At 36.7% G+C, this 13,075-nt stretch overlaps 2 protein-coding genes across 2 annotated transcripts in view; one reads left to right on the forward strand and one right to left on the reverse strand.

The window, feature by feature from the left end:
• Window positions 1–4,263, forward strand: part of LOC107093489 (cysteine-rich hydrophobic domain-containing protein 2) — a 13,985-nt gene extending 9,722 nt beyond the window's left edge. The window contains exon 6 of the mRNA XM_015388573.1: window positions 1,551–4,263. Coding sequence (XP_015244059.1) covers window positions 1,551–1,601 — 51 coding nt within the window. The 3' untranslated portion in view covers window positions 1,602–4,263. The remainder of the gene's footprint in view (window positions 1–1,550) is intronic.
• A 3,831-nt stretch (window positions 4,264–8,094) lies between these two features.
• On the reverse strand, window positions 8,095–11,899 carry LOC107093488 (GTPase IMAP family member 7-like). The gene is made up of 2 exons (XM_015388571.1): window positions 11,845–11,899; window positions 8,095–9,005 (listed from the first exon to the last, which is right to left on the reverse strand). The coding sequence occupies exons 1-2, from the start codon at window positions 11,867–11,869 to the stop codon at window positions 8,224–8,226; spliced, it is 807 nt and encodes a 268-aa protein (XP_015244057.1). The 5' UTR covers window positions 11,870–11,899; the 3' UTR covers window positions 8,095–8,223.
• Window positions 11,900–13,075: the final 1,176 nt, after the last annotated feature.

The raw sequence follows: 13,075 nt of genomic DNA on the forward strand, positions 1-13,075 counted from the left end.
ATATATATATATATATATATATATATATATATATATATATATATATATATATATATATAAGCAATCTACATTCCCGGACATTTCCTATTTTTCGTACCCAAAAAAACGTCCGGCGGGGGGATTTCAAAATCGTCTGGGATTTTGGTCGACTACAGTGCAGCAGAACCGAGCCGTCTGCACCGCGGTCAAGTTGGTTCAAAGTTGGATATTGGATATTCAAGCTCTGTGGAGTCAGCGGGATCTAGCAAACGACTGATCCGACTGAGGGACTCCGATGTCGGCCAGTTTCTCTCAGCTGCTCCCTCACCCAGCACGCGTGGTGCATTTAGGGACCGTAAACAAATCTTTCAACCAAGCACTTTTGAGAAACAAATATAAATTAATTCCTTATCTTATGACCTGCTAAGACGAATATAAAATCATGCCATTAGATATCATATGTGAGGCACAGTTGCTTTTATGCAATTTCAAGCTATTTTCAATTTTTAATAATAATATTATAATAATATGATATTTTATATTTCTTCAATAGCTTCCAGGTCATGTGACCCACTGACTCCAAATCTATGTCAAATGGTTCTATTACTTAGCCAGATGGGGGCACACTCATTTTTATTCCCTTTCAAGCCATTGTATTTGCCTGCCCCAGTAGGTGGGAACCACAGTAAGGCAGGCGGGGGGAAGCATACGGTCACCGGATCGTGTTCGGACGCTTCTTCCCCGGCTGGCTCTGGACCGGGACCACGCTCGGTTCAAATGCCCGGTCCGGTCCAGTCATCAGGCCAGCAATCTCCCCAATCCCCCCCACCCCAAACCAAAAAAAAAAGTGTCCTCCTTTTCAGAAACCAGAAATCTGGTCACCCTAGTTTTAGTTTTCCGTTGTTTAAGTTCTGTAAAAATCTTATTTAAGGAAATTTTGCTATCCATTTACTAATCGAAAAAATAATTGGCAGATTAATTGATTAGCAAAACGATTGTTAGTTGTAGCCCCAATTTAAGCATTTTTCAAAGTGTTTGTTTTGTGCCTAGATGCCGCTGATAGATATTTCTCGGAAGAAAAAAAAAAAAGAACCTGATCCGGAGCACTGTTAGCTTCTCGCTCAATTAATTGGCAAATAATCAGTTTTCTAGCCCATGATTCAAATCATCTACTGACTAGTGTCTCAATTACATCCTCAACTCAGGAAAAGATGTACTCATTTGGAAAAAAAGGACTTATTTAAATTTACATTTTTTTGTAATTTAGGTTTAAAAGTGTGTATTTTATACCTTTTAAGTGTCGTTAGCGTAATATCATAGACTGTGATTTCATATTCATATTAATAAATGACCTGGATCAGTATCAGGGCTCTAATCATGACCATCTTGAGAGAAGTTTTTGTAAAATGAAGAAATTAAAGTCTTAGAAATGTTGCGATTGTTATCTCCAATTAGAAATCTTAGATATAATGTTCCACTGCTATATGATGGGGTCAACAACATAACTCCATAACTATTTCTTGTTCATTTTTGTCAAAATGTATAACTTGTTTGTTTCCTGGACTCTTTAGGTAATCTTGATAGAGTTCCTTCCTAAAATCCCCATCTTCAAACCGGATTAAGGAGAGAACAGAAAGGCCAAACCCTTCAGCGCAGTCCAGCTCTGTCCAGAGGCTCCAATGGCTGTGAAACCCCTTCCTCTCAAATACTTCACTTGTGTTTACACCGGTCGCCCCTCTTTTCTCAAATGTACCTGTTCTACATCTTTGTTTACAAATCAGCCGGTTCACTGCTTTTTTTTTTATGTTGCCATTAAAGTTTGGCCTTCTGGTCAGGCTGATGCTCTGTTGACCAGCATCAACCTGCAGGGTGTAAGTGGACAAGCAGCCATGGGTGGGGATGTGGATTTTGGACCTAAACAGAAGACTTGACCCTCAAATGGAGTTCTGTGAGGACAGAAATACTGGACATTTGTGACTCTTATCCCTAAATTAAGCACATGGCACAGTCAGACTAATACTAACCTTTTACTGTGTCACACCATTACTCTTTCTTTTTGGTTGTTGTTGGCTTGGTGCCCTGGATCTGCACCAGAGGCTGTGGAGACGAGATGGGACAGAACATCAGAGTTCATCCAAATAAACGTTTAGGTTCACTCATCAACCTCTGGATGTCTTTTTGCCCTGTGCACAACCAGTGACAATCACAAACTCTTTCTGCTCTCTTTAGAGCATAAATGGCTCTTTGTGCTACACAGTTTATCCAAAGCAGTTAGGTTTCAATGTTGTTAGTGTCCACGTGATGGACTGGTCGCCTAGCAACTGGGCAAAGAAAAAAACATACTTCCTTTTACGATGTTCCTTTCATTAATGGATCTGGTTTTGTTTACATTTTTGCTAATAGAAACAGTCGATTCTTGCAAAGTGTGTGGGTGGGTCAGACTGAAAAACAAGCAAAATTGAAATGTAGGAAAAACCTGCCAACAAAAGGTTTATTTCCCCCTTTTTTTTCTCTTTTTTTAGCCAATATTATGTTTTTTATTGTTTTGTGTACCCGCAGTGTTGTTAAAATTTTATTTTTTTGGCTATTGTTAAATCTATGGCAAAGTGTGGGCAGTGAAGCACTGTCAGCTGAGGACTTTTCATGACCTGTCACCTTACTGCAAAGCTTGACTTGTTCCTGGCTGTTTGAGTCCAAAACAAAGATGAGAGCTCTGCTGTATTTCAAACTTTCTTTCCAACATGTTTAAGGTTTAACAAACCAGGAGCAAGAATTAAGAGCTGCAGCAATGAGTTTTTTTTTTTTTACTAGCATGACTTCTAAGGTGAAAACCCCACAGATGTCACCCCTCATAGCTTCAATGTGCTTTGTTTACCGTTGGATCCAATTCTTTTTGTGGTGTGAATTTAAGCCATTTTAAGGTGTCACTCCTGTTTTTCTCATTTGAATACACCATCACCACAGATTCCCTGTATCCACAAAAGGATTTAAAACCATGTCTGCTATGAAGTTGCTTTTATTGAAAAACCACCGCTTAAATAACATTGGATTATACAGTTGACAGTCATTTTTGAATACATTACCCTGTAGTGTGCAGAATATTATAACCTGCTGCAGCATGATGAGATGACAGTTGCTTAATTAGTTGGGCTGTCTGCTGAATTAGCCATTTAGGTGGTTCCTGAAAAGAAAAGAAAAAAAGAATTTTGCATTTTTCCCTCCTTTTTTTTGTTTAACAGGAAAAATGTGTTTTGGCCTTTTTCAGGTAGCTCACCAGCAGTGTGCAGCAAACAGTGGAAAAAGAGGCACTGACTCCTTTCTCCATCTGATCAGACTGAGGCTAAATTCTAGCAACATTTTACCTGTAAATTGTAGCGGTAAAAAAAAAAATAAAAAGTTGGTATATGTTTATAGAGAAAGCAGACCTTATGTTACCCACTGTAGAGACTAACAGGCACATTCATGGCACCTTAACTTATTTTTCCCCCCATTAATTTCCAGACAACTCTAAGCACTGTTTAGTTTGACATATTTCCAACTTTTGCTAAAGAAACAAGTTTGGATCAACAAAGACTGGTTGTAAGAGCCCTCTATGTTTAGGTTTCTCCACGCGTGTCTGTAAAACGGTGTCTAAACATCAACACACATTGACTGAGAAACACATTTCTGTGGAATCTAAACAAAGCCACCGTTATAGCTGTGGTGACTCTATGGGTGGCACTCAGGGGACATAGATAACATAATGTAGCATTAGAAATATTCCTGTTGTCATTTATTTTCCACAGCCTCGACAGGGTGTCATGTACTGTATCGTAGTACAAAGACCACACATTACTTGAATAACTGTACAAATTATGCATTTGGAGTAAAAAAAAAAAGAAGTCAATATTGAGTTCCTGATGTCTTTGGTCTTTTCAGTTTGAACATGCTTCACCCACCTACACAGAATAAAAGTACTACTTTATCTTATAAAGAAAAACGATTTCCTGCTAATCGTTACTGATTGGTGTTTTGGTTCTTCTCTCACTTTTCTACTTTTTCTATTGTCCTCTGCTTTTCAAAATTAAAGGCATCAGGTGTTTCTTTTCGTTTTGGTATGTGCACAGTGTACGCCAGATGCATTCTGGTTTAGCTGATTGTGTGGTTGAGTTTTACACAGAAATGCATAAATTTTGTATGAGTGTAATCTGTGAATATTTGAGTGAGAAAAAGCTATATCCACATGTAGATATATGTACAGATGTAAAACTACCAATAAAAAGACCATGGAAATCTTTCTTCCTCCTCCTGTTTGATACATAACATTTTTTCCTACCAGGTTTGTGAAGATTGCCGCAAGGGGAATATGTTTTTTCCTCATTTTCCGTTTCTGGCCATAATGAAAGTTTATATTTTATACACCATACTTACTCATCATGCTCTAACAAGTTTGGCGTGTCGCTGTCAGAAAACAGAAAATTGAATTAATCATTTTAGAGCACTTAAAAGCCAGGAGAATTTATTTAGCTTGAATGAAAATGAGAAATTTATTTAATTTGGATTATAATTCACTTTATTTGTATACCAGCATCATGTAACAGTGAAGCTATTTTTATCAGACTAAAAGTTAAAGAGGACTCCTGCTGCACATTGTCCAACTTGAAAGAGAAGATATTTATTTGCAATGTTTCAGACCATTTGCTTTTTTCTCTTGCAAGTTGGACGGTGCAGAATTCCTCTTTAAATCCTGAGCAATTTTTCTCTTATGCAGCTGTTACCTTATAGATGTGCGAAGTGCTTTATTATATCAGACCAAAAGGAATTATTTTTAAGTCAAACCGACTCATGCTGTAGTGCATCATTTCAATAAATGTTACGCTTTGGCATGCTGAGAGAAATGTAAAACTAGAACAGGCTTCCTACCCATCGGGTCTGGTCTGCAGCTTTTAGGCCCCATTAACACTGCAGGCAAAAATGGCCAACATCTGATTTTTAAATGAACAGGTCAGGCTGCTTATGCCAAGTTCATGCAGTATGTGATCCCTAAACTTACTCTTATCTAATTCTTTTTTTTTTTTTTGGAATGTAACTCCAGTGTTAACAACCAAAAGGGCGTTTGATGTCACTTTACATCAAATTTTTCACAATTTTCTGCTGCCCTGCAGAAAACAGTAGCAGTTAGCAAAACAAACTGAAGCTGTGGTTTTTAATACAGAAAAACAACTGATAAAAATAAAATAATCCTGAAAATGTGTATTTCTCCCTAAGTTAAGCAGGTAGACAATGCAATAAGTATTTTGCCCCTTAAGTAAGATGGTTTGATGTTATGCTATTGAAATAAGAAAGCGATGTTTTTCTTACTATTTCAAGTGTAAATCATCTTATTCCATTGGCAAATTTTCTTCCATTTCTGCTGAAATCAAGTAAAAATACGATTTCATGAAACATCTTACTAATGTTTCTTTTTTTATGATGCACATTGGAGAGGCTTTTAGACCATAGAGCTTATTAAAAAAGTTTAAACTTGAGTTAGACGTGACAGAAAAAAGCCCTCCAGAATTGTGCTTCAACATTTATTCAATAAATCTATTCATCGTGCTGCTTCATTGTAGTACAGATGTAATATTTAGTTTATGTTATATTTTTAAACGTGGCTCTTAAGAAATAAATATCTCCCACCACTGCTTTATTGTCACAGATGGTAAAAAGTTCATGGACAATCTAACAAAGAATTTTCTAGAAGATGATGAATCTAATTATATGTGGCGAATATTTAAGTTTAATATGATTCTTGAAATATTGTCACTAGAAAGTTGATGAGGCTTTACGTATGCATTTCTCAGACCATAAAGACTTTGATGCTGTTGCTTTAACCCTTTATAGGGCAAGATACAGTTTTTGATCACTTGCATACCCCTTACAAATGGAGTCCCCCCCATCCCTCAGTGAGGTCTAGAAGCACAAGATCTATATCCAGCCATTCAGCAAAGATACAGCTACATGGCTGTACATCTTATCTTGGCATTTTACCAAATAAATGAGCCCTTGAATGATATATTACCTACTGTAAATTAAGTTGAACAAAGAAAGTTAACAAGTCAAGATAAAAAAAGGTAAAAAGCTAAATGAAAAGTTAAAAAGTAAAGTTAATAAGTCTAGGTAACATTTTAGATTTATAAACTAAAGAATGTAAGTGCCATTATCAGCATTAATGACTCTAAGGTTATGTTGTACCAAAAAAATGTGTTTCTTTTTCATGAATTTCTTATAGAAGCACTTTTGTTATTTTTCTTAATATATTTGGGCCAGTTTTGATTTTTTGAAATTTTGATATCACCAAGTGCCCTATAAAGGGTAAATATCATCTCCTGCAAGAGGGAAGCTGACAGCTAAATTTTGTAAAAAAAAAAAATACACGAAAGGTAGTTCTGAAATTCTGGCTGCAAACATCAACATCACAGGTAAAATCACACCACCTACCAGTAAAGTGTATCAAGAGTTCAGCACAGCATCGACTGATGGAGACAAACTTTGATCGACTGACACATCAATGTAGTTTCTATGTTGTAAATTGGTTTATTACAGATGGGGTCCCAGAACAGCTGGTTCACTAACAGCTTCTGGGGCAGCTGGTGGAACAGGATTTACAACAACATAAAAAAATAAACTCTCTCAACATTGATCTACTTTAAGATTTTTTTTCCCCCCTTAGGACTCCTGTAATAAAAAAAAAAAATCAGTACACAGGTCAAATCTTTTCCTTTCTGGATCATTAAGCCCAATTTAAGAGTTCATAGTTAATATATGCAAAGGTTGTGATAATGTATTTGAAACTATATCATGAACATTTTGAAAAAATCGTTTTAAAAACTCAATAAAATGTGATTTAATACCAACAATGATTTATCTATGATTTTTTTTGTAATAGAATATATAATAAAAGTAAAATAATGAAGTTAACAGGTTGCTGTGCTAATATTCCTGTGTGTACATCTTTGTTAAAGGGGTCATAGAATGCAAAACAGAGTTTCCATTGACATAGATGATGAACGATGTTTCAGAGGGTGAAATGGACGTACAGAGAAGTTCAAACCCCATCTCCTTTCTCAGAAAATCTCACAATTCTAAACTTCCACCATAAAACGGGCGAATCCTAACAAAGCCCAGAGTTGACGTCAATTCTTGGACGTTGCCTTATTTGGTTCTGGCCTGTACTTTTTAATACAACCCAACAGTTGGGTTTACTTCTACAAGAATTACAAAGCAGGCAGATTCTCTATTGAACCACAGGCGTAAATGCAGCGTTCCCGGCTGCACAGAGGAAACGGGACATTTTTCACAGTCTTCCCAAGGATCCGAAGATGGACAGGCACGGATTATTTTTGTCTATCAGAAGATCTCTGCAAAGTTTGATGCTCAGCTGTTCATTTGCTCTAAGCATTTTACCAAAGACAGCTTTCAAAACTTTGGACAGTTCAAAGCAGGATTTGCTAAACCTCTTTTACTGAAACGAGGGGCTGTTCCAACCGTAACGCCTTAAGCTGTTGGTAGCAATGCTAGCATATCTATGGTGACCAGATTTGATTTTCTAAAAAGGACGACACTTGTTTTGGGGAGGGGGGGCCACTGGCTGAACCGGACCTCACCAGAGAGCCATGAGCCGCCGGTCCTCAGCCGGAGGAGGGGGGCTGGGAGCCGGTAAGGCAGGCGGGGGGAAGCACGGGGCCGCCGGTGACCAGGCTACCATCACCGGGTCAGGTTCGGTCACTCCGTCCCCCTCTGGCTCCCTGCCCCCGTCCCCGGAGCTGATGGCTCTGTTCGAGGGCCCGGTGTGTTTCGACTACGTGCTGCACCGTAGTTGACCAAAATCCCAGACGATTTTGAAATTCGCCCCCGGACATTTTTTTAGCTATGAAAAGTAGGACATGTCCGGGAAAAAGAGGACGTCTGGTCACCCTACCATATCAACATTTTGATGTTTCAGTGAGTGAGTGCTTGTTGCGATGATGCGTCTTTGCTTAGCAGCTTCACTCGTTGTAAACCAACCAATCAGCGCACAGCTTATCTAAATATTCATGAGCATACCATAAAGGAAGAAAACCTGTAGTTACATTCTAGGGCTTTTAACCAGGCTGCATTAAGGCTCATAGAACAGCAAATATGTCATTTTCAGCCCAACCAATGTTACACACCCTATTCAGAGACCTTAGGGACCAAATACCCTATAGAATCATTCTATGACCCCATTAAGCATTTTTTAGAACATTACTGAATACTACATCCTTTTACACTCGTCCACATACCTTTAGCTGTTTCAAAAATGTTAAACGCCATTAAAATAGCCCAGGTGTATCCGTCTATGATTTGTCGAAATTCTATGGCATTCATGCCTGGAGTTGCAATCATAAGTCGTGCTGCCTCTTCTTCCATGACTTGTTGGGCTTTACCAAACATCTTATTGGTGAAGTATTTTCCTCCATTCCTTTGAACCATCTTGTTGATCTTCTCCAGCAGCTCTGTGACCTGAGATGAATCATTGTTTCTATTATTAAAGACATGATATCCTCCACCACACTGACTGATAAAAGCACGGAGAGAGGGATTTCGATCTATAAAATTTTCTGCTGAAGTTCCATCAGCTTCCAGATCATCTCCATGAGTGAACAACACCATGGTGTAACATGCTGCTTGTTCTCCAAATATCTTCTTGATGATCTGCAGTGTTCTTTGTTCTTCAGGTGTGAATCTGTTCAGCGCCATGACCACCAAGAACACATGAGGACCCGGTGCAGACAGCCAGATGCATCTCTGGATCTCTCTCTCCGTTTCATCTTCAGATTTAGCAGCATTGAACAGACCTGGAGTATCAATAAATTCAAGTTGCTGACCCTTAAACATCCCGGTTTTTCTCTGACACGTTAATGTTATTGTAGATGGAGACATGTAGGATTCAAAGGCTTTCATTCCTAAAATAGTATTTCCTGCTGCACTCTTCCCACTTCCAGTTTTCCCAACAGAGACAATCCTGAGGGTGGACTCATCCGGCGCTGTTTGAAAATAAACAAACACATTTATTTAATGCCACCATTCTTTAAGATTTTCTATAAAAACATATGGTGACGTTCACTGGTGGCAGGTACAGAAAAGGGGACAGGATGAAGTGAGGCTGTATAAAAATGTACTTGGTTATTCTCAATGGGGGACCAAGACACTCTAAAGGGTTCATTTTATCCAACTCATTGATGGAAATTAGAATATGAGATCATAATTCTTATATAGATTCTTTGTTGGTTTCCTTCTACATACTCAATAGCTTCTGAAATTCATAATTTTACAAATAAAACAAGGGAATATCAGACTCCATTGTTTGTTAGAGACTTCTCTGTTCAATATGCTAAAAGTATCCTGGGATATAGGATGGTATACTGCAGGTCCTTTCCGTTTCAGGCATCTTTTGATATTGTTCAGTCCCTGTCAGTTCGGTTGAGGTTCATGTTTAATGGAGATAAATTAAAGTCTATGCTTTTATCTAATGGCAAACAGCCTCCTTCTCAACTCCACAGTGTATGATAAATTTAAACAGTAAAATATTAACTTCTTGCAGTTTTAATTTACAAGATGTGTTTTAAATTTCACATTCATAAATAAATTTCAAATTTTCAACTTAAAGTGGGTTTCTTTCTTTTTTCTTAGAAATAAATAATTTGTTTTTCTTTGCCAGTTAGAAAACATTTGATCACCTCTATTTTTCCCCTTTTTGGACTATAGAGACCTGCTTTTCGGACATGCTCCACCTCTTTCAAGGAAATTAGAAACTGTTTGTTACTGTGAATTGTACCATTTGTACCAGTGTATCATTGTTCCTTATATGCGGTTGCACATCTCAATTACTGTATGTAGGTTCTCCCACTGTATGACTTTTAGCTGCAAAACCGGTCTTAGACTTCTAACTACATAATAATGTTCACTCTTGTGAGGAAACTTTAACCAATAGTCTTTGTTCTCAGGTCATCTTACTGATGCAGGTCCCACAAAAAGCTTTTTAAATTCTCCGCCCCCTCCACCTATATATACTGTTGCACCATAGAAATTGCAATTAAAAACAATTTTATCTCTGAAGGAATTCAAATATTCTATAAATTTGACAATACAAAGCGTCACTGGATGTGGGATCTATACTTTGTAAACTGTTAATATTGTCTGTGATTTATGCGTCTATTTTTACTTGCATTAACAGCATTGCCTGCGTTTCAGTGACGGCAAACAGGGTTTCTCAAAAATTTCAACCTTTAAATACAAATTCCAGAGAACTTGCTAGGAAGCATTCCTCATTAACAACTGGCCAAATGATGCAGAGCGATGACTCACTGACTAATGTGATGTGACTTTGATGCTCTAATATTCTAACAATGACTTATGAGCCTGGAACTCTCAGCTTACAGTCAGAACTAACCAGTTTGTTTTGAATTAAGAGAAAATTCTTCAAGAACCAGAGAAGTCCAACTAACTTTATTTTATTTTGTTTTATTTTATTTAGGACTTGCATAAACATAAACTGTCAAGGTTGGGGTGGAGGTTGGTTGAGGACCAAAATGCAGAGATGAGTTTAACTGATTCAATAAAAAAAAGCATAACAGAAACAAAACCCAAGAACAAAATACAGGAAACCAAAAAACCATGAGACGTCAGGGGAAAACAAACACCTGAGGAGCCAAGTAACAACAAGAAACCGGCAATGAGGAACTTCACAGGAGGTGTATATATATGGGGGAACAGAACAAAGACTTGGCTAATCAGTTGATTGGGAGCAGGCATGGATAGAAGGAACTAGAAGGGAGCTAGAGGAAAGGAGACCGGCCCCATGGGGCAACAGAGAGTAGCTAAAAAAATGCAACACAGCTTAAATATAAAACAAAATGTCAAAAGAAACCAATGACCAACAAAACAGAATTACATAAATAACTGAAAACCTGAACAGAAACTCAAAAAGAAGTCAATAAAGGGAGAACCATAACATAAACTCAAAGTGACCAACAACATGTGAGTTAAAGCATAACTTATTTTACCTATTTCTGAGATGTTAGAATAGGTTTATGATAAAATATTCTTTTTAATAAGCATTTTTGACTTTCAGTTAATTCATACCTATTTTGTCTAACTTAGTGCAAGTTTTGAACACAGTTTAGTTGCAATTTATTTAGCCTAAACAATGTATATGCATCAACAAAATTACTCCAGCCTGATTACTTCCAGGCATGATAGGTTGTTAATTGTAGCCTGATAACGTGCTTGATATATACTGCCTTCCTAGAAACAATACCAATTATTTGGGGTATATTTCCTGAATCTACTCCAAATAATAGAATATATTTAGATCAACAAGCATTTAATAAGCTTTCCAAAATATACTCATGTTTATAAATGCAATTCACTCGCATAAAAGTTAAACAGACCTACTTTGCCATAATTTACATGTGGTTTTCAGTTTAAAGATCATTACTTAAGTATTCAGATCAGTTTAATGATCCTTTGAATGTATATTAAATGGTACAGTATGAAATATATATTTACTTTTATTTAACTAATACAGGGAAATATACTAGTCTGCAGAAATTTAAGTTTTATCATTAGAGGGCCTACCTGTTGTTGAGAAACTGGCAGACATTGTATAATTTTTCAAATAAATCCAACATCAGTTACAAAGTAAGTTACCTAATGAATAAGATGTGTTGGCTGTTCCATCTTAGCTTTTGGAAAGCCTTTCTGTTTCTGAAGAATTATATAAAGTTATTAAAAATGAACTAATGTTTTTTTCTTTGAGTGTTGAGGGAAAACTTTTGAAGATATTATCATTTTAAATAAGTGTGAAGTCGTCGATATACTCACGAGGCAGAGCAAGTAAGTGGGCCATGTTTGAGGAGTTGATCTGTGAATGTCGAGTTGCTGCTGATGTCTTTTGAACAACAGCTTTGCTATCTATAGAAATGCAATTATTCAGCCGTTGGCCACTCCCTGAGAAAACACCTGAGGGGTTTTTGCACAAACCTCAGAAAAACAAATTATACGCCCTATTCTGACTGACTTTTTGCACAACATGTTAAGCCACAAGTACTTGGCTTCATAAGAATAATGTGTCACCTGCTTAATGCCATTATAATCAGAGACAGGTTCCACCAGAGTGATAAATACTTGATGAATGAATAGGCAGAAAAATAACATGAGTCAACAGGACTGCATAAAAGGGGAAAACATTATTTTATGAAGAAACAATTATAGAAAAACATAAATTAGATAGGAAATAAGGCTAGCTTTTTTTTCAGATTAAGTAGCTTTTCTTGCAACATGCAAAATCAATCTGCTATTCAGATTTAAGAAATTTACCCAGATGAAAAAGGTATATGTTAATTCTATAGTTTTTATTTATTTTGGTTGAACTTTATATGTAATGCATCAGACACTAAAATCCAGGCCCCCCACCCCTCTTTTATAAGATGCTATTTAAAAAAAAAAAATAGGTACATAAAACATAAAGACATCATATATTGTCATATGTTTACTTTACAATAAGATAATTTATGAATGTTGGTATTTGTTCATATAGATAAACCATTAATAGTATTATAAAGGTTGCACATAGTAAATAAAATAAAAAAGATATGAAAAACATGTATAGAAAACATAGGTTGACATATAATTTACTTTTTTTTGCTACATATATAGTTCATATATGTTTGTTGTGAAAGTCATTATCCCTTATTGTATGAAATGAATGTGAGCACTATGAAGAATAACTTCCATACACCTTATATTATGTACAATATATGAAATTTAAACTGGAGATGATTGAATGCTTAACTGCTGTTTAAGCAGTTTTTTTGGGGGGAGTTTTTTCATGGTTTTCGCCTGTCGTATAAACTTTTTTGGAACTGCTGCCTCTTTCACCTTTGCCTTGCATCAACTGATTGCAACCAGATACTTCTCAGCTTTTTGCTAGATCTTCAATTTGCTTTACTATTCTACCTCCTTCACACACAATTGTTAATTCCTGCACCACCAGCAGATTCCTACCTGCTGGTTGACTATCACTAAAGAAACAGTACAGTAAAGTGCATCTACT

This window comes from Cyprinodon variegatus, unplaced genomic scaffold (genome assembly GCF_000732505.1).
Source record: "Cyprinodon variegatus isolate N-32 unplaced genomic scaffold, C_variegatus-1.0 Scaffold428, whole genome shotgun sequence".
Taxonomy (NCBI): Eukaryota; Metazoa; Chordata; class Actinopteri; order Cyprinodontiformes; family Cyprinodontidae; genus Cyprinodon; species Cyprinodon variegatus.